General features: G+C 40.7%; 1 protein-coding gene across 2 annotated transcripts in view; it reads left to right on the top strand.

Annotated features, from left to right (window-relative positions):
- KCNMB4 (potassium calcium-activated channel subfamily M regulatory beta subunit 4) overlaps window positions 1-724 on the top strand; it is an 86,956-nt gene extending 86,232 nt beyond the window's left edge. For both annotated transcript variants that reach the window (XM_049782774.1, XM_049782776.1), the window contains one exon: window positions 192-724. In XM_049782774.1, the coding sequence (XP_049638731.1) occupies window positions 192-360 (169 nt within the window). In that variant the 3' untranslated portion in view covers window positions 361-724. The remainder of the gene's footprint in view (window positions 1-191) is intronic.
- Window positions 725-21,935: the final 21,211 nt, after the last annotated feature.

The following is a 21,935-nucleotide window of genomic DNA, read 5'->3' on the forward strand; positions in this document are numbered from 1 at the left end:
ACTCTATTCAATACTCCAGACCCCTTTCTACTGGATTTGAAGCTCAGAGTCAAGTCAAGGTGGGGTCTTCCTTTCCAACAAGGAGTGTTCTCTTGGGTGAGAAAGCAAGTTGGGTTCTAGGTAGTTCCATTTCCAATGGCGTGGCAATGCCACTGACGCCCCCTTTCTTCCTGTTGTCCACTGTTCCACAGGCCAGACGATGTGCTCCTGCATCGCACGCATGATGAGATCGTCCTCCTGCACTGCTTCCTCTGGCCACTGGTGACATTTGTGGTGGGCGTTCTCATTGTGGTCTTAACCATTTGTGCCAAGAGTCTGGCAGTCAAGGCGGAAGCCATGAAGAAGCGCAAGTTCTCTTAAAGGGGAGCAGATCCGTGGAAGGCAAAGCACAGAAGCTGCCCCCCCAAAGGGCCACATCATCCTGCACAGGCTGTTTCCCAACACAGGAGAAGAAAAGGGGATCAGCAAGTCTCAGAGTCCTGGCTCTCCCCAGTGTCAACAGAAACAGGCAGAGTGGAGTGGAAGGCTCAGAACCTCCTAGAATATTCCTGGTGTAGCAATGGCCACAGGGTCAAGCTCTTAGCCGTTTGCAGTGAGCTATTTCAGCAAATCCTGTAAGAAGTTAATTTTCTTTGGAAAGTAATAATATATAATTGTACAGTGTAGAATACAAACACTCCTGATTTATGCTATTTAAAATGATTAAATAGAATGGTCTGTGTTCTTTTCTATTTTCTTTTTTAATGCTTAGAATACCAGTTTTGGATTATTTTTTAAAAGGGGGGGTCTTCTGGGATTGATTCAAATCTGTTAGATTAAACTTGGACCTGGAGACAGGATTTTTGCACAAGTCTTGACCTCACTGTCGGTCTGCAGCTTTCGGTACTAGAGACTATCTTATGACTCCTCCGTGAAGAAAGAAGTCCCACCGCTCACCCCAGAGCCTTTTGGGATTTTCCAATAAGGGAGCCTTAAAAATTGGGAAACCTGTCTCCAGCACTACTTTTTGCCTATCCAATTTTTATCATTTGCTTAATTTTTCTTTTAATTTTGTAAGGGGGAATACACCGCGGGGTGTTTCTCAGGACTATTTCTGGCTCTGTGCTTGGAGACCCCTTATGTGGCTGGTGCTGCGGATTGAACCAGGGTTGGCCACATGCAAGGCAAGAACCTTAACTCCTGTGCTAGCACTCTGGCCTTCACTCCAGACATTTTTAAGAGCCAGTAATGGTTCTGACCAGGTCTGTCTTGGTTCTAAAGAACCTGTGCTCTGTTTAGTCGTCTGTGTGTGTTATTTTTGAATGGATGCCATTTCTCTGCTGTAAAATGGTTGTGATGTGAAGTATACTTTTTGGCTGAGTTAAATACTGCCTTCATTTCTTTGAGGTCAGAAAATAATACTTCAAGCATTTCCTTTCTGTTTTCTTTGTCCTTGCCCCAGTGTCTCCAATATTAAAATAAGAAAATTTCTGCAATTGTTCACTGTGCTTGAACCTACCTGGAGAAGCAGCCTAGCTCAGATCTCTGCTGCTGCTGAGCTTTCTGTGCCTTGATTCCAAGTTCATTGTGGAGCCAGAATTTTTATCTGGTCCTGAGGTCAAATTCCAGATCTCACTGAATAGTTGGACTTAATGTGTGTATCACGCGAGCTGAACTTTGGTAGAGACGAGTCATAAGTTTTCGGTGGAGGAACAGCTGATGGCATTATTGCTTTTGACCTTCTATTATTCCTGAGACCTGCTTCTATTAGAATAAAGGCATACTGGAATTTAAGGATATGTTCCCCTCAATTATTTCCTCAGGGTTTAGAGCAAGGCACATATTAGTGGCTGGTGTGTTCTTGAGTTCTCATACATTTACTTCATTTCAGAATGCAGGGAATTGAGGAGGTTTTATTTTCCTAGTAGAGAGGTAGATCATTATTGATTCAGACATTCCAGGTATCATTGTGTACATGGCCTTGAACACACTATTTCTGACACCCTTTGAGGCAGTTACAGTGCCTTGACTTGCATCCCAGTTTTCTATCGCGACAATGCTGTTGTCTTAGCAACCAAGTGAAGCATCCTGAAATACAAAGCAATATGAAACTGGCAATCAGAGAAAAATCATCTTTGCATCACACTGTGGGAAATGAAGCCTATTTTCTTCATTTATATCTGCGCTAGATTGACGGTAGAGTAGATAAGATGCTTCATAGATAGACGAATTGGGAAAAAGGGAAATTGACAATGATCTGAGTTTCCAGTAGATCAATTTGATATTCATACATGTACATTAACTAAAATCCTCTTTTTAACCCCAAATGTACACAGGCCTGTGTTCTATGAATTGATATTTTTTTTCTTTAGACATCAGAGACATCACAATGAGTTGTGAGGTTACATGTCATTTTAAAATCTTGCTTGCAGGTTCTTTTATTGTACTTGTCATTAAAGGCAAAATGTGAAGGAATGTGAAGAGGACAATTTTAATATCCTAAAAAGCAAAACATTTTAAGTTCTTGATGTTTTAATTTTTTTCTTTGGTATAAATGAAAAACGCAAGTGGTCATGGAGACCCAAAATACGATGGGCAACAAAGATGTTGATTTCTCTCGTCAATGACAAGACGAAGGTGGCTGAGAAGTTCAATGCAGGCAGGGCAGTCTTTCAGCAGATCATTCAAGGACCTTTGACTTCTCTGCCCTGCTGATCTCTGAGTACTAAGGGTAGTGTTCATTCTGTGCCCAATACTGGCTCAAGAAGCACATGGAGGACCAAGGTGAGAGTGTAACAGGCTGGAACACATGCTTTGCATCCAAGAGGCCTGGTTTCATTCCCAGGCATTGAAAACAGTTGGGAATATCCCCTGAACACCATCAGATATAGCCCCAAACCCCAAAAAGTAAAAAGTCACATATTCATTAATAGCTTGTAAAAAAAAGGGAAGTCAATGTAAGCAAGCTATTTCCTCTTGAAGAAATTTTACCCATCACTTGTGCTCCTGATCCATTTGTTAATACTGAAGCCCAAGTGGTTCATATCTCCAGATGTGTCCCTGCGTCCCCAAGCACTACCCACTAGCAGCTATAAGGAAGAAAGACTGGTGCATGTTCTCTTTACCTAAATAGGCAGATGTCCTACTAAATAAGAAAATATAGGAGCAGGGTTCAGTTAGTAAAGGGAACAGGGGAAGAACAACTATGAAAGTATCAAGCAAGGATAGTGTGTTGCCATCTGTGACACAGCCATAAAGGAAATTAGTGGAGCTGGAAAGCTCCTTGGCATTGGCCTTGCAGGAAATTAGGTCCTTGATTACGCTTTGAATTTAGTCTTTGGGTGAAACTCCTTTATCCATTGTCCCCTACTGTGTCTACTTCAATCTCCAGGAAACTTATGTCATAGCTATATTGGGGACTGTCATTGCTTTCACAGCCAAGTAGCTAGTGTAGAATTATAGCTCTTGATGCTTTTTGTGATTGAACAAAAGGCTCTGATAGGCCAAGGTGGTTGCTTATTTGGCTGTAATAGACTCTAACTCTATTTCTGATGTTTGTTGGCAGTTCTTCACACACACACACACACACACACACACACACACACACACACACACTCACACACACACACTCACTCACTCACTCACACACACACACACACACACACACACACACATCTCCCTGGGCCTTTCTCCCTATCTGGGAGAGTTTCTTAGAAAACCTTTGGTGGCATGTGGGAAATTCTAACTACACAAGCCATGGTGATCCGCACTGGGAATCCTCTCTCCAAACCAGTATCTTATAAACAAAAGAGCCAAACCAATCAAGGTATTTTAGGGTCTGCTAGAACCACCCGACTCTCCCCAGAAAGTCTTGTTCTGTGAGTAATAAACTTTTTCGTAACCTCTTGACGTGTGTGTATATGTGTTTATTAGACTATTTGACATCTGAAACAAAATTTGAGATGGGGTGGAGGGACATCTGAAGGACGCTCACGTGGGTGACAACTTTACATTGAAATCACGGTAGGTTTCTGGGGAACCGGAGAAAGTGCAGTGGGCAGGGCACTTGCCTTGTATGTGGCCAACGTATGTGTGATTCCTAAACAACATATAGCGCCACTAGGAGTGATACCTGAGTACAGAGCTAGGAGTAAGCCTTGAGCACAAGCAAGTGTGGCCCAAAACAAATGACATGGCAGGTTTAGGACTGAGAATGTGACTCAGGTGAGAACATATGCCATATATGTGCTATAGGCTCTAGATTCAGTCCCCCTAAACACTGCTGACTGAAGCCAATGTGACTCTGAGCACCATGTCACCAGGTGTGTGTGGCCCTCGGTTCCCAAGTACTATCCCCTACCTTGCCTAGTGGTAAGGCTTCTGCCCTATTTGTTTTGAGTTCTTGTGATAGTTAATACAGCTAAAGCGACTCATCATAGACCATTAAGCATCATCAGCTGTATTTGTCTCTGGGCTTGGCCAGACCTCTTCCCCTTATTTTGATGCACCCATCTTGAAACTTGGAACAGCGAGTATAAGTGGGAGTCCAACACCCTCTGTCTGATTTTATTTTTTTTATGCTGAGCTGATCTGTTGTCTCTATGTTGTCATCTGCTGTTTGGAATACAGAGCTAGGACAGAGGTGTGGCACCTGTAGATAGCTAAACTGGGAGACCTACATTAAGACTAGTTCTTTGTCTCACTGGAACTCTCACAGCACCTTATGGGAGAGCCACAAAGAACAGCTAGAAGCCATCACTCTTCCTTTGCTCCCCTTCCAAGTCAGCTGGGCAGCAGTGTTGGCTACCACTCTTGGCAACCAAACCAAAGCTGTGTATTTTTGAGCGTTGTTTAATAAGGACATAAGTTACCTTACTTCACTTTAAGTGGTTCCATCCCTTCTCCCCAGGATTTTTGCTAGTGGCTTCCAGATCACTCATCTGCTCCCTCTGGGCATGTTTGCAATAATTCTGAGGCTTCTTCATTCAGATAACCTGTGCTAGAAAATTACGAATTGTCAAGCCACGCAACAGCCCTTTCTCAATGACTTCACTGGCATGATTAACTGGACAATGTGAATTGGACTATTTGTGTATCAGGCTGTTCTGGTCATAGATCAGAGATTGAAGTCTATTATCTTCTCTGAGAGCCTTTCCCAAACATTTGCTTCTGGAAGAGTGGAAGCAGGTAGACTTGTGCTGCCATTGTTGCTGTTGTGTTGCTGTTGGGTCCATGTCTCACATCCAGTCTGTTGCTTACTGCTAAGATGCACAGATCTGCAACAGGGCCTTGGGTTAGAGTGCTTACCACTCTAAGCTCTCTTTTTTTGTTCTCTATTCATGCACATGTGAGAGCTAGTTTTCCTCTGTTGTTTTTAATCTTTATTTTTATTAATAAGTTTTGTTATTGAATCACTATGAAATATTCAGTTACAAAGGTGTTCATGATTGCGTTTCATTCATAAAGCGACCCAACATCTCCCCTTCACCAATGCACATTTCCTATCACCGGATTCCCTACTGCCCTCCTTCTCAGGCCTGCCTCAATGGCAGACCTTCTCTTTCTGTCTCTCTCTCCTCTCTCTTACTCTCTCTCCCCATCTTTTCTATTTCTTTTAGGCATTGTGATTTACAATATTGTTACTAAAGAAGCATCATACATATCACTTTACTTCCTTTCAGCACCCAATTCTTGTCCAGAGTGAGCATTACTATTACAGCTAGAGTGGTTCCTTATCTGTCCTAACTGTTCTTTCCCTCTTTGTGGCAAGCTTTCTACCATGGACCACTCCTCTATTGTCTTTGCTTATTATTACCATACTATTTATATTTATACATACTTAGATATATCCCATGAATAAATGCAGTCATTCTATGTCTATCACTCTCCCTCAGACTCACTTCACTCAGCATAATACTTGTCATATCCATTCACAAATAAGCAAATTTTATGACTTAATTTTTTAAATAGCTACATAGTAATCCACTGTGTAGCTGTACCATAGTTTCTTTCTCCACTCACTTGTTCTCAGGCACTTGGGTTTTCAGATTCTGGCTATTGTGAAGAGTGCTACAATAAACATAGCGGTTTAAAGGGTTTTTCTATAATGTGATTTTGAGCCCCTAGTATATATTCTCAGGAGCAGTATTGCTGGATCATATGGAGTTCAATTTTTAGGATTTTTCAGGAATGCATATTGTTTTCCAAAAAGGCTAGACCAGTGTACTTTCCCATCAGTAGTGAGTGAAAGTTCCTTTTTCTTTTTTCTTTTTTTTTTTTTTTTTTGGTTTGTTTTTTGGTTTTGGGCCACACTGGGTGGTGCTCAGGCACTCCTGGCTCTGTACTCAGAAATTGCTCCTGGCAGACTCTAGGGACCATGTGGGATGCTGGGAATCGAACCCAGGTTTGTCCCAGGTTAGCCACATGCAAGGCAAACGCCTAACCACTGTGCTATCTCTCAGTCTCGAGAGTTCCTTTCTACTGCATCCATGCCAACCCTAGTTGTTCTTGTTCTTTGTGATGTGTGCCTGTCTCTGTGATATGAGGTGATTCCTTATTGTTGTTTTTATTTGCATCTCCCTGATGATTAATTATATGGATCATTGTTTCTGGTGCCTTTTGGTCATCTGTATTTCTTCTTTGAGGCAGTTTCTGTTAATTTCTTCTACCCATTTTTTGATGAGGCTAGATATTTTTTCCTTGCTGAGCTCTACCAGAACCTTGTTCCTCTGCTATCTGTCCATTTGTGGGTGTGGGGCCAGAGCCTTTGCAATGATTATTTTTGCTTACTTGCTTACATAAATTTTCTCATTAAAGTATACAGTTTATATCAGCGTAACATTGTTGGTTGGGTTTTGTCACCCTGACACAATGCCTTGACACATTAGGTGCTACATAAATGCTTCCTGAATAAAAGAATGAATGAATGTTACCCAGATTCATTATGTCTTTTATAATTTTATATTTCCTTTTTTGTTTTGGAAAGTTTTATCTTAGTTTCAGAACCCAACCTCTTTCTTCCATTGTATCAGCAAAAATGAATAATTTTCTCATCTGAGCTCACTAGCATTTTCACATTCTCTATTATTGGAAGAATTAAACACGTATTACAATAATTTATCATGTGGCAACCTACCAATGCTTTCTTTCCTTCCACCTCGGGGAACAGGAAAAATTTTATTGATCTTCCTACTCATAATCACATGAATGAGAATATCAGTAGCCCCCACTATTATTAAGTACTTTCTAGGAGCATCTGAATTCATTGAACAGACATCTTAGAATAAAAACTGAGCAGGATTCACTCATCAGCATGTTTCAATTGGCATGAAGAGGCTTTAGAAGGCCTGGAAAGTTCAAGAGTAGACCTTTCAATAATTTTAGACAACTTTCAAAAATAAATCCTGAAGCAGATCATAGTCTTTATCCTTCCTCTTCGCGAATAACTTTAAATTTGAAATAGAAACAGACATGGAGTGAAATTTGGAAATAGTCCTACAGCCCCTCAGGTTTAGAACTAAGTCATTGTTTTCACATATGAAGTCACCAGATGCATCAAGGAATAAAAAATTGATAAAGATGCTCATAAATATTATAAACAATATTGGAAAAATAATTGTGCTAATTTCACAAACTAAGGGAAGGTGGTCTGAGGGGAAAGAAATCCAAGAATCCAGTTTTTTAATCTTAATATTCACAAGCAGCCAGGCATTTGCTATATACGAAAATACAGTTATGAAATTTTTTGTTTTGTTTTTCTTTAGCTTCAGGTTGTTGCTTATTTTATAGTATCAACCTTTGACCCTGGCTCTGTGGTGTCACATCTCCTAGCTTGACTATTGGATGGCTTCTTATCCTGAGGCACTCTGCTTGGCCTTCTCTATCATTCACTCCAGGAGTTAAACTGTGGAAACCTCTTTCAGTCATCTTATTTAATTGGGAGGGATCTTAAGAGCAAAGGTATCTTCATAAGGAAATGCACCTCCAAGAATGTCTTTTTTTTTTTTGAGGGGGAGAGCCACACTCAGTGATGCTCAGGGGTTACTCCTGGCTTTATGCTCAGAAATTGCTCCTGGATTGGGTGAACCATATGAGACACCAGGGGATCGAACCATGGTCTGTCCTAGGTTAGTGCATGCAAGGCAAATGCCCTACTGCCTGCACCACCACTCTGGCCCCAAGAATGTCTTTTAAGTGTTTCCTTCCTCATGCACTCTCAAGCTGAAGCTCATTTAGAAGCTCATTCTGTATCCTTGTGTCTAAATCTAACCCAAGTTGGAGATCTTCATAAAGTACTAGAGACTTTAGAGATAGAAAATTCTAGCTAAATCAATAGAATTTCAGGGTGGAGTCAAACTACACTGAGTAGGACACTTGCCTTGCACATAGCCAAACCCAGGTTTGATCCTTGGCATCTCATATGTCCCTCAAGCCACCAGAAATAATCCCCAGGAATCAGCCCTGAGAACCGGTGTGTGGCAAAAAAATCAAGAAATAAAAATGGGGGGCCGGAGAGATGGCATGGAGGTAAGGTGTTTGCCTTTCATGCAGGAGGTCATCAGTTCGAATCCCGGTGTCCCATATGGTCCCCCGTGCCTGCCAGGAGCAATTTCTGAGCGTGAAGCCAGGAATAACCCCTGAGCACTGCCGGGTGTGACCCAAAAACCACAAAAAAAAAAAAAAAAGAAATAAAAATGGAGCCAGAAGAAAAGTACAGTAGGTAGGGCATCAAACAGATGCCAATCTTGGCATGCCAAGATTGTTCCACCAAAATCATCAGGAGGAATTCCTGAGTGGAAAGCCAGGAATAAACCCTGAGAACCATTGAATTGGCCTCCAAACAAAACAAAACACCAAAATAAATAAATAAAAATAAATGAGTAGAATTTTATGGACTAAATCCTTCAAGATTTGAGCCCTATTCAAGTTTGGAATGCCACTTAAAAATAGTATAGGACAGGGTCGGAGAGCAGTGGTAGGGTGTTTGCCTTGCATGTGGCTGACCTGGGAGGGACCCGGTTTGATTCCCGGCACCCATATGGTCACCCAGATTGCTGGGGCGATATCTGAGTGCAGAGCCAGGAGTACCCCTGTGCACCACTGGGTGTGGCCTAACAATCAATCAATTAATTAATAAATAAATTTTTAAAAATAGTATAGGACAGAAATCAAAAGTTGAAAGCCGAATTATATGTATAATTTATATTTATAAGGTATATGTATTTATATATAAAGTATACATACATATATAATTGTAGGAACTCATAAATGGTAATCAATTGGCCTGGGGCCTTCTCCAGAAATACTCATCTCTTGGGCCTCTGGTTCAGACATGTGTATGCAACTTGAGCCCTCCAGTCCTGGAGACTAGCAGATCACCTGTGTTTCTGGGGGGCAAGGCATGCACTATAACCCCTGTTGTAGCTCTCTGGGCCTCTGAATAATATTTTTAAGGTGGGGATCATGATATTGTCTCCTTGTGCTCCTATAGTGTTAGTCAGTAAACCCACTGATGATATAGATTCCTTCAGGAGCTCAGTATCATTGAGAAAAAATTACGTGATATTAAACTCAAACACAATTATGTCAAGATCCAGAAATCTGAGCTGTGTGGTCATCAGCGGGTCCTTGGTCAGATAGAATTAGATACCCTAGATACCTGCTGTGCCTTTCCCAATCCTGTTCACTGTGTTCTTTGAGAAGATGCCTCCTTGCCTCCCCCCAGTGAAGGTAGACTTGAGGAATCTTAAATTTTCCTGAAATTCTACTCTGAGCTACTAGGAGGACAACCTCTAGATTTGAAAGTTGAATTGTGTTCTCTCCATTTTTATTACCTAAACAGTTTTTGGTGTTTTATTTTTGGAGGGGTTGTTGTTTTCTTGTTTGTTTTTGTTGTTGTTGTTTTGGTTTTTTGGCCCATGCCTGGTGATGCTTAGGAATTGTTCCTGGCTCTGCACTCAGGAATCACTTCTAGCAGTGCTTGGGTTGCCAGGAACTGAAATGGGTCAGTTGCATTTAAGGCAAATGCTATACCCACTGTACTATTTCTCTAGGCCCCCATCCTAACAATTTTAAACCAGAAAAGATTCACAAAATTAGAAGAAATGTTATAATTTTGGCATAACAAATGACAAATCACAAAGACAAAATATAGCCTGAGGAAGTAAGTTGCTAACTTTAGGCAGACCAAAAGCTATTTGATAGCTGCCCTAGACAGACACTTGCCAGCTGGTCTAAAATCTTAGTGCCCAGGGGACCATAGTACTGGAGGAGAAATCTACAATACCATGTGCCAAACATGCACTCATCTCTTTGAGTGATCCATCCAGGTCTGAAAAGGGGTTTCTTAAAGTAATGTGGGGCCAAAAGAGTATGACATGGACTGCAATGAGTGTTATTATGATTCCATTAAAGAGGGAATATTTATCTTAGAAGTATTCTAGAGGAGGGGCCAGAGTGCTGGTGCAAGCGGTAGGGCATTTGCCTTGCATGTGCTAACCTAGGATGGACTACGGTTCAGTCCCCTGAAGTCCCATATGGTCCCCCAAGCCAGGAGCGATTTCTGAGCATATAGACAGGAGTAACCCCTGAGCATCACCGGATGTGGCCCCAAAACAAAACAAACAAACAAACAAGCACAAAGAAGTATTCTAGAGGGCAGATCAATCCAGGAAATAGGATCCAAATAATGCTACAATGCCACTTGTATGTGTGTGTTGGGGACGGATGGGTGTTGTTTGGACACAACTGAGGCAAAGTGAAGGATGATCATTAATACCAGGTAGAGAAAAGGCAATTTATAAAGGGCATTTATAAAAATAAAAGGGGTGAGTTGCATAGTGCAATTTCACTGAATTAATCAATACAATTAACCAAGGCAACTGTATTGAGAAGTGGTCTAGGAGAAGCTCTCTAAAAAGATGTCTTTTTAAAGCTTCTGTTTCAAAGGCCTGTCAGGCAGAGACCGTCCCTGCTGGCATAATTAGCTGTGTTGACCTGCTAAAAGCATCATCTGTGCCCAGGAGACACTGGAAGTGACATCATCTCTCCACTCTGCCAGACGGGTTCCTAGGTGCTTCCTTCTCACAAATGTGGCCCAGCAGATATCCTATCCATCTTATGTGGAACTTAACAGATACACAGCCAGGTAGCAACAAAGGGCCAAAGGCAACAGAAATGGAGAACTCATCCCCATCAACCAAGTTAGAGGGCAGGGGCAAAAGGAAAAGGAATTGGGGATCTTGGGGACCCAGGAAGGGAGGTACACTGTTGATGGGTGTTGGAATTGTGTGCATGGGAACTTGTTATTAACAGGATTGTAAATCACAGTACCTCAATAATAATTTAAAAAGTTTAAAAATCACAATGACTCAGTGATTTATTATTTTATTATTTTTTATTGGCTTTTGGACCACACCCGACAGTGCTCAGGGGTTACTCCTGGCTTTGTGCTCAGAAATCTCTTCTGGCAGGCTCGGGGGACCATATGGGATGCAGGGAATCGAACCTGGGTCTTTACCAGGTAGGCTGAGTTCAAAGCGAACACCCTCCTCTGTGCTGTCACTCTGGCCCCAATTTCTTAATGATTTAATCAGTGCTTTATCAGTGCTCAAAACTCCTTCAGAGGAAGAGAGATAGACACAGAATAGTCTCACCTATCTATGGGTTTTAAGAAGAATTAAGGACATTTTTTATTGTAATAATGCCCAGAGGCAATATAGATGAAAGCCAGAAGAACCATCTCACAGTATTAAACTCACCACAAAGAGTAGTGAGTGCAGTTAGGGAAATAACTACACTAACAACTATCATGACAATCTTAAAGAATGAGAGAAGTAGAATGCCTGTCTCGAATACAGGCAGGGGTTGGGAAGGAGGTAGGGACATTGGTGGTGAGAATGTTGCACTGGTGAAGGGAGATGTTCTGTTTATGATTGAAACCCAGCTACAATCATGCTTGTAATCATGGTGCTTAAATAAAGATTTTATTTATTTGTTTGTTTTGGGCCACACCTGGTGACTCTCAGGGGTTACTCCTGGCTCTTCTCTTAGAAATTGCTCCTGGCTTTGGGGACCATATGGGACATGGGGTGGGGGGAATTGAACCCTGGTCTGTCCTAGGCTAGTGCCACCGCTCTAGCTCCTTAAATAAAGATTTTATACACACACACACACACACACACACACACACAAAACTCCTTGGGAAATTAAACAGAAACTGCATCTTGTTATTAAAAATGACATTTGGATGGGACCCTGACATTTGGATGGGACCTTTTCAGGTGTAAAGCACTTTCTTGTAGGCCTGAGGCCTTATATTTGATCCCTTGTGTTTGGTTCCTGGTGGCACTGCTGCCTGGGAATCCTGACATCGCTTTGTGTCCATCACTTTACAGCAAGTGTGTGTGAGGACTGAAACCCCATCAGGACCCAATTGAAGGGTATAGATACCACAATCAGGTGTGCTTATCTTGGTCATCACAACAACAAAATAGGTTTTGCTTTTTTTATTTATCTTGAATATTTTCTTGTTATGAGTTCAACTGAAGGACTGAAACCTTTCTACCTATTCATGTAAAAAACAACCTGGACAACCCTTTAGTGTTTTGACTTAATTTCCTGGTATTTTTCAGAGAACAGTTGGAGATGATGTTTCTCTTGACCCAGTGGCAAAAATCTTCATTCCTAATTTCAAAGCAGTTGTAACTGTAATTAAATTAGTAACTGATGTCAGCTAGGTTCTACCTCAGGCCATTTCCTCTCATAATGTACAAACAATGCTGCTTACTAAAAATCTACTGACTCCCTGAGAGGTAAGATTTTCTGTTATGGAATTCTATTCCTTTCTTGCACGCATTTTTCTATGGGGATAGAAGGGCTCCCTTCTATTCTGGATATGTTTGGGGCATACCAGCATTGCTCAAAAATTACTCCTGGCTCTGTGCTCGGGAGTAACCCTTCACAGTGCTCAGGGAACCATGTGGTGCTAGAATTGGATTAGGGGATGGGCCAGAGAGATAGCACAGCAATAGGGTGTTTGCCTTGCATGCGGCTGGCCCAGGTCGGATGTTGATTCGAATCCCGGCATCCCTTATGGTCCCCTGTGCCTGCCAGGAGCGATTTCTAAGTGCAGAGCCAGGAGTAACCCTGAGTGCTTCTAGCTGTGACCCCCTTCAAAACACACACACACACACACACACACACACACACACACACACACACAAGAATCAGGGATGAGATGCCTGCAAAGCAAATATCTAAATAGTACAATTTCTCAGTTTTAATCACAATATTTTGCTTTAAGGATGTCTGCTTTTTTTCGTTTTCTTTCTTTCTTTCTTTCTTTCTTTCTTTCTTTCTTTCTTTCTTTCTTTCTTTCTTTCTTTCTTTCTTCTTTCTTTCTTCTTTCTTCTTCTTTCTTTCTTTCTTTCTTCTTCTTCTTTCTTTTCTTTCTTCTTTCTTTTTCTTTCTTCTTTCTTTCTTTCTTCTTTCTTTCTTTCTTTCTTTCTTTCTCTTTCTTTCTTTCTTTCTTCTTTTCTTTCTTTCTTTTTTTTTTTTAATGCATAATTTTTTTTTATTTAAACACCTTGATTACATACATGATTGTGTTTGGGTTTCAGTCAGAAAAGGAACACCACCCATCACCAGTGCAACATTCCCATCACCCAAGTCCCAAATCTCCCTCCTCCCCACCCAACCCCCGCCTGTACCCTAAACAGGCTCTACATTTCCCTCATACATTCTCAATATTAGGACAGTTCAAAATGTAGTTATTTCTCTAACTAAACTCATCACTCTTTGTGGTGAGCTTCCTGAGGTGAGCTGGAACTTCCAGCTCTTTTCTCTTTTGTGTCTGAAAATTATTATTACAAGGGTGTCTTTCATTTTTCTTAAAACCCATAGATGAGTGAGACCATTCTGCGTTTTCTCTCTCTCTCTGACTTATTTCACTCAGCATAATAGATTCCATGTACATCCATGTATAGGAAAATTTCATGACTTCATCTCTCCTGACAGCTGCATAATATTCCATTGTGTATATGTACCACAGTTTCTTTAGCCATTCGTCTGTTGAAGGGCATCTTGGTTGTTTCCAGAGTCTTGCTATGGTAAATAGAGCTGCAATGATATAGGTGTAAGGAAGGGGTTTTTGTATTGTATTTTTGTGTTCCTAGGGTATATTCCTAGGAGTGGTATAGCTGGATCGTATGGGAGCTCGATTTCCAGTTTTTGGAGGAATCTCCATATCGCTTTCCATAAAGGTTGAACTAGACAGCATTCCCACCAGCAGTGGATAAGAGTTCCTTTCTCTCCACATCCCCGCCAACACTGTTTATTCTCATTCTTTGTGATGTGTGCCATTCTCTGGGGTGTGAGGTGGTATCTCATCGTTGTTTTGATTTGCATCTCCCTGATGATTAGTGATGTGGAACATTTTTTCATGTGTCTTTTGGCCATGCGTATTTCTTCTTTGTCAAAGTGTCTGTTCATTTCTTCTCCCCATTTTTTGATGGGGTTAGATGTTTTTTTCTTGTAAAGTTCTGTCAGTGCCTTGTATATTTTGGAGATTAGCCCCTTATCTGATGGGTATTGGGTGAATAGTTTCTCCCACTCAGTGGGTGGCTCTTGTATCCTGGGCACTATTTCCTTTGAGGTGCAGAAGCTTCTCAGCTTAATATATTCCCATCTGTTAATTTCTGCTTTCACTTGCTTGGAGAGTGCAGTTTCCTCCTTGAAGATGCCTGTAATGTCCTGTAGTGTTTTGCCTATGTGCTGTTCTATATATCTTATGGTTTTGGGGCTGATATCGAGGTCTTTAATCCATTTGGATTTTACCTTTGTACATGATGTTAGCTGGGGGTCTAAGTTTAATTTTTTGCAAGTGGCTATCCAATTGTGCCAACACCACTTGTTGAAGAGGCTTTCCCTGCTCCATTTAGGATTTCCTGCTCCTTTATCAAAAATTAGATGGTTGTATGTCTGGGGAACATTTTCTGAGTATTCAAGCCTATTCCACTGATCTGAGGACCTATCCTTATTCCAATACCATGCTGTTTTGATAACTGTTGCTTTGTAGTACAGTTTAAAGTTGGGAAAAGTAATTCCTCCCATATTCTTTTTCCCAATGATTGCTTTAGCTATTCGAGGGTGTTTATTGTTCCAAATGAATTTCAAGAGTGTCTGATCCACTTCTTTGAAGAATGTCATGGGTATCTTTAGAGGGATGGCATTAAATCTGTATAATGCCTTGGGGAGTATTGACATTTTGATGATGTTAATCCTGCCAATCCATGAGCAGGGTATGTGTTTCCATTTCCGTGTGTCCTCTCTTATTTCTTGGAGCAGAGTTTTATAGTTTTCTTTGTATAGGTCCTTCACATATTTAGTCAAGTTGATTCCAAGATATTTGAGTTTGTGTGGTACTATTGTGAATGGGGTTGTTTTCTTAATGTCCATTTCATCCTTATTACTATTGGTATATAGAAAGGCCATTGATTTTTGTGTGTTAATTTTGTAGCCTGCCACCTTGCTATATGAGTCTATTGTTTCTAGAAGCTTTTTGATAGAATCTTTAGGGTTTTCTAAGTAGAGTATCATGTCATCTGCAAACAGTGAGAGCTTGACTTCTTCCTTTCCTATCTGGATTCCCTTGATATCCTTTTCTTGCCTAATCGCTATAGCAAGTACTTCCAGTGCTATGTTGAATAGGAGTGGTGAGAGAGGACAGCCTTGTCTTGTGCCAGAATTTAGAGGGAAGGCTTTGAGTTTTTCTCCATTGAGGATAATATTTGCCACTGGCTTGTGGTAGATGGCCTTCACTATATTGAGAAAGGTTCCCTCCATTCCCATCTTGCTGAGAGTTTTGATCAAGAATGGGTGTTGGACCTTATCAAATGCTTTCTCTGCATCTATTGATATGATCATGTGGTTTTTATTTTTCTTGTTATTGATGTTGTGTATTATGTTGATAGATTTACGGATGTTAAACCAGCCTTGCATTCCTGGGATGAAACCTACTTGATCGTAGTGGATGATCTTCTTAACGAGGCATTGAATCCTATTTGCCAGGATTTTGTTGAGGATCTTTGCATCTGCATTCATCAGTGATATTGGTCTGTAATTTTCTTTTTTGGTAGCGTCTCTGTCTGGTTTAGGTATCAAGGTGATGTTGGCTTCATAAAAGCTATTTGGAAGTGTTTCTGTTTGTTCAATTTCATGAAAGAGTCTTGCCAAGATTGGCAGTAGTTCCTCTTGGAAAGTTTGATAGAATTCATTAGTGAATCCATCTGGACCTGGGCTTTTGTTTTTCGGCAGACATTTGATTACTGTTTTAATTTCATCAATGGTGATGGGGGTGTTTAGATATGCTACATCCTCTTCCTTCAACCGTGGAAGATTATAAGAGTCCAAGAATTTATCCATTTCTTCCAGGTTCTCATTTTTAGTGGCGTAGAGTTTTTCAAAGTAGTTTCTGATTACCCTTTGAATCTCTGTCATATCAGTAGTGATCTCTCCTTTTTCATTCCTGATACGAGTTATCAAGTTTCTCTCTCTCTCTTTCTTTGTTAGGTTTGCCAGTGGTCTATCAATCTTGTTTATTTTTTCAAAGAACCAACTTCTGCTTTCGTTGATCTTTCGGATTGTTTTTTGAGTTTCCACTTCGTTGATTTCTGCTCTCAGCTTTGTTATTTCCTTCTGTCTTCCTATTCTTGGGTCCTTTTGTTGAGCATTTTCTAGTTCTATTAGCTGTGTCATTAAGCTACTCAGGTAAGCTCCTTCTTCCTTCCTGATGTGTGCTTGCAAAGCTATAAATTTTCCTCTCAGTACTGCTTTTGCTGTGTCCCATAAGTTCTGAGAGTTTGTGTCTTTATTGTCATTTGTTTCCAGGAACCTTTTGATTTCCTCCTTGATTTCATCTCGGACCCACTGGTTATTGAGCATGAGGCTGTTTAACTTCCAGGTGTTAAAGTGTTTCTTCTGAGTCCCTTTGGAGTTCACAAATAATTTCAGAGCCTTGTGGTCAGCGAAGGTAGCCTGCAAAATTTCTATCCTCTTGATCTTATGGAGGTATGTTTTATGTGCCAGCATGTAGTCTATCCTGGAGAATGTCCCATGTACATTGGAGAAGAATGTGTATCCAGGTTTCTGGGGATGGAGTGTCCTATATATATCCACTAGGCCTCTTTCTTCCATTTCTCTCCTCAGGTCTAGTATATTCTTGTTGGGTTTCAGTCTGGTTGACCTGTCCAGTGTTGACAAAGCCGTGTTAAGGTCCCCCACAATTATTGTGTTGTTGTTGATATTATTTTTCAGATTTGTCAACAGTTGTATTAAATATTTTGCTGGCCCCTCATTCGGTGCATATATGTTTAGGAGAGTGAATTCTTCCTGCTCTACGTACCCCTTGATTAATATAAAATGTCCGTCTTTGTCCCTTACAACCTTCCTGAGTATAAAGTTTGCATTATCTGATATTAGTATGGCCACTCCAGCTTTTTTATGGGTGTTGTTTGCTTGGATAACTTTTCTCCAGCCTTTTATTTTGAGTCTATGTTTGTTCTGACTATTCAGGTGCGTTTCTTGTAGGCAGCAGAAGGTTGGATTGAGTTTTTTGATCCATTTAGCCACTCTGTGTCTCTTAACTGGTGCATTTAGTCCATTGACGTTGAGAGAAAGAATTGTCCTGGGATTTAACGCCATCTTTATTTCAAAATTTGGTGTGTCTTTTGGGTAGTCTTGTCTTAGATTAGGTCTTTCAGTTTTTCTCTTAAGACTGGTTTTGTGTCTGTGAAGTTTCTGAGCTGTTTTTTGTCTGTGAAACCATGTATTCTTCCATCAAACCGGAAAGTGAGTTTTGCTGGGTATAGTATTCTGGGTGAAGCATTCATTTCATTCAGTCTTGTCACAATATCCCACCACTGCTTTCTGGCATTGAGCGTTTCTGGTGACAGGTCTGCTGTAAATCTCAGGGAAGCTTGCTTGAACATGATTTCCCCTTTTGATCTTGCTGTTTTCAGAATTCTGTCTCTATCTGTGGGATTTGTCATTGTGACTAGGATGTGTCTTGGGGTGGTTTTTCTGGGGTCTCTTTTGGTTGGTACTCTTCGGGCATGCAGGATTTGATCACATATATTCTTTAGCTCTGGTAGTTTCTCTTTAATGATGTTCTTGACCATTGATTCTTCCTGGAAATTTTCTTCCTGGGTCTCTGGGACTCCAATGATTCTTAAGTTGTTTCTGTTGATCTTATCATAGACTTCTATTTTCGTCTGTTCCCATTCTTTGACTAATTTTTCCATTGTCTGCTCATTTGCTTTAAGTTTTTTGTCCAATCTCTCCTGCTGTATGGAATTGTTATGTATCTCATCTTCCACAGCACCAAGTCTATTCTCAGCTTCTGATACCCTGTCCCAGAGCTTATCCATTTTGTCATTCACTTCGTTTACTGACTTTTTCAGTCCTGTTAGTTGACATGTTATTTCAGTTTGGAGTTTTGTCATATCTGCCTTCATATTTTCTTGGTTCTTATTAGTGTTCTGTTCAACTCGATCCATGGTTTCTTGGAGTCTGTTGAGCACCTTCCATATTGCTAGTCTAAAGTCCTTATCTGAGAGGTTGATTAGTTGTTCAGTCATTATCTGGTCCTCAGAATTGTCATCTTCATTCTCTATGTCTGATGCTGGCCTGCGTTGTTTCCCCATTGTCACACTTGTATTGTGGGTTTTTCTACGTGTTGTGGTGGTATTCATTGTCTATATGATGTAGGCAGCACACTCCTCTGGCTCCTCCCTTTCTGGATGGGCTGACTTGCCTCTAAGGGAGGGGAGTCCTCCGTGGATGAAGCCTCACACTGGGTCAAATCTTAGGCCCGAGCATGCAACAGAGAAGACAGTCCAGAGAGAAATGTTTGCTTCTGTGATATAGCGCCGTTCTTAGTGTGATTTTTCCTTCTTGTTGCAATGGAGTTCTTTCCTTAGAAAGAGTGCACGGCCACGTAGCGAAGCGGAGCGGCCGTGCTCCTCTGAGCCTCTTTTTGCCCCACTCGCAAGAGTTTCACGCAAGAGGACAGTAGACAGACATAGACAGGTCACACTCACAGTCTTTCACAGCTGAGCCCCACTGGGCCGGTGTACTTTCGCGGATTTTCCCCGCCTGGTGTCACACACAGGGAGCCAGCTTTTGCAAAGGTTAGCCGGTTTTTATTTTCTTTCTTTTCTTTCTTCTTTCTTTCTTTCTTTTCTTTCTTTTTTCTTTTCTTTCTTTCTTTCTTTCTTTCTTTCTTTTTCTTTCTTTTTTCTTTCTTTTCTTCTTTCTTTCTTCTTTCTTTCTTTCTTCTTTCTTTCTTTCTTTCTTTCTTTCTTTCTTTCTCTCTCTCTCTCTCTCTTCTCTCTCTTTTCTTTCTTTCTTTCTTTCTTTCTTTCTTTCTTTTTTCTTTCTTTCTTTCTTCTTTCTTTCTTTCTTTCTTTCTTTCTTCTTTCTTCTTCCTTCCTTCCTTCCCTTCCTCCTTCTTCCCTCCCTCCCTCCCTCCCTCCTCCCTCCCCCCTCCCCTCTCTCTCTCTCTCTCTCTCTCTCTCTCTCTTTCTTTCTTTCTTTCTTTCTTTCTTTCTCTCATTTATTTAAACAACTTTATTACATACATGATAGTGTTTGGGTTTCAGTCATGTAAAGAACACTACCCATAACCAGTGCAACATTCCCATCACTAATGTCCCAAATCTCCCTCCTCCCCACCCAACCCCCACCTGTACTATAGACAGGCTTTCTATTTCCCTCATACATTCCATCTGTTAATCTCTGCTTTCACTTGCTTGGAGAGTGCAGTTTCCTCTTTGAAGATGCCTTTAGTCTCAATGTCCTGGAGTGTTTTGCCTACAGGTTGTTCTATATATCTTACGATTTCGGTCTGATATCAAGGTCTTTAATCCATTTGGATTTAACCTTCATACATGATGTTAGCTGGGGGTCTAAGTTCAATTTTTTGCAAGTGGCTAGCCAGTTGTGCCAACACCACTTGTTGAAGAGGCTTTCTTTGCTCCATTTAGGATTTCTTGCTCCTTTATCAAAAATTAGGTGATTGTATGTCTGGGGAACATTCTCTGAGTATTCAAGCCTATCCCACTGATCTGAGGGCCTGTCTTTATTCCAATATACCATGCTGTTTTGATAACTATTGCTTTGTAGTACAGTTTAAAGTTGGGGAAAGTAATTCCTCCCATTTTCTTTTTCCCAATGATTGCTTTAGCTATTCTAGGGTGTTTATTATTCCAAATGAATTTCAAAGGTGCCTGATCCACTTCTTTGAAGAATGTCATGAGTATCTTTAAAGGGATCACATTAAATCTGTACAATGCTTTGGGGAGTATTGCCATTTTGATGATGTTAATCCTGCCAATCCATGGGCAGGGTATGTGCTTCCATTTCCACGTGTCCTCTCTTATTTCTTGGAGCAGAGTTTTATAGTTTTGTTTGTATAGGTCCTTCACATTTTTAGTCAAGTTGATTTCAAGATATTTGAGTTTGTGTGGCACTATTGTGAATGGGGTTGTTTTTTCTTAATGTCCAGCCTTTTATTTTCAGTCTGTGTTTGTTCTGACTATTTAGGTGCATTTCTTGCAGGCAGCAGAAGTTTGGATTGAGTTTTTTGATCCATTTAGCCACTCTGTGTCTCTTAACTGGTGCATTTAGTCCATTGATATTGAGAGAAAGAATTATCCTGGGATTTAATCAAAATTTGGTGTGTCTTTTGGTCAGTCTTGTCTTAAATTAGGTCTTTCAGTTTTTTTCTTAAGACTGGTTTTGAGTCTGTAAATTTTCTGAGCTGCTTTTTTTTGTTGTTTTTTTGTTTTTTGTTTTATTTTTTTCTGTGAAACCATGTATTCTTCCATCAAACAGGAAAGTGAGTTTTGCTGGGTACAGTATTCTAAGTGAAGCATTCATTTCATTGAGTTTTGTCACTATGTCCCACCACTGCTTTCTGGCCTTGAGTGTTTCTGGTGACAGGTCTGCTGTAAATCTGAAGGATGCTCCCTTGAATGTAATTTCCCTTTTTGATCTTGCTGTTTTCAGAATTCTGTCTCTATCTGTGGGATTTGTCATTGTGACTAGGATGTGTCTTGGGGTATTTTTTCTGGGGTCTCTTTTGGTTGGTACTCTTCAGGCATGCAGGATTTGATTGCATATATTCTTTAGCTCTGGAAGTTTCTGTTTAATGATGTTCTTGACCATTGATTCTTCTTGGAAATTTTCTTCCTGGGTCTCTGGGACTCCAATGATTCTTAAGTTTTTTCTGTTGAACTTATCATAAACTTCTATTTTCATCTGTTCCCATTCTTTGACTAATTTTTCCATTGCCTGTTCATTTGCTTTAAGTTTTTTTCCCCAATCTCTCCCGCTGTATGGATTGTTATTTATCTCATCTTCCACAGCTCCAATTCTATTCTCAGCTTCTGTTACCCTATCCCAAGCTTATCCATTTTGTCATTCAATTCATTTACTGAGTTTTTCAAGCCTGTTATTTGACCTGCTATTTCAGTTTGGAGTTTTGTGATTTCTGTCTTCACATTTTCTTGGTTCTTATTAGTTTCTGTTCAACTCGATCCATGGTTTCTTTGAGTTCTTTGAGCATCTTCCATATTGCTTGTCTAAACTCCTTATCTGAGAGATTGATTAGTTGGTTGGTCGTTTTCCAGTCATCAGAATTGTCATCTTCATTCTCTATGTCTGATGCTGGCCTGTGTTGTTTCTCCGTTGTCACTCTTGTTTTGTGGGTTTTTCTACGTGTTGTGGTGGTATTCATTGGCTAAATGATGTACTGTGGACATGCTCCTCTGGCTCCGCCCTTTATGGGTGGGTTGACTTGCCTCCAAGGAAGGCGTGTCCTCCATGGATGAAACCTCACACAGGATCAAATCTTAGGCCAAGCATGCAGCAGAGTAGACAGTCTGGGGAGAAATGCT

Source organism: Suncus etruscus, chromosome 11 (assembly GCF_024139225.1).
Source record: "Suncus etruscus isolate mSunEtr1 chromosome 11, mSunEtr1.pri.cur, whole genome shotgun sequence".
In the NCBI taxonomy this organism is placed as follows: domain Eukaryota; kingdom Metazoa; phylum Chordata; class Mammalia; order Eulipotyphla; family Soricidae; genus Suncus; species Suncus etruscus.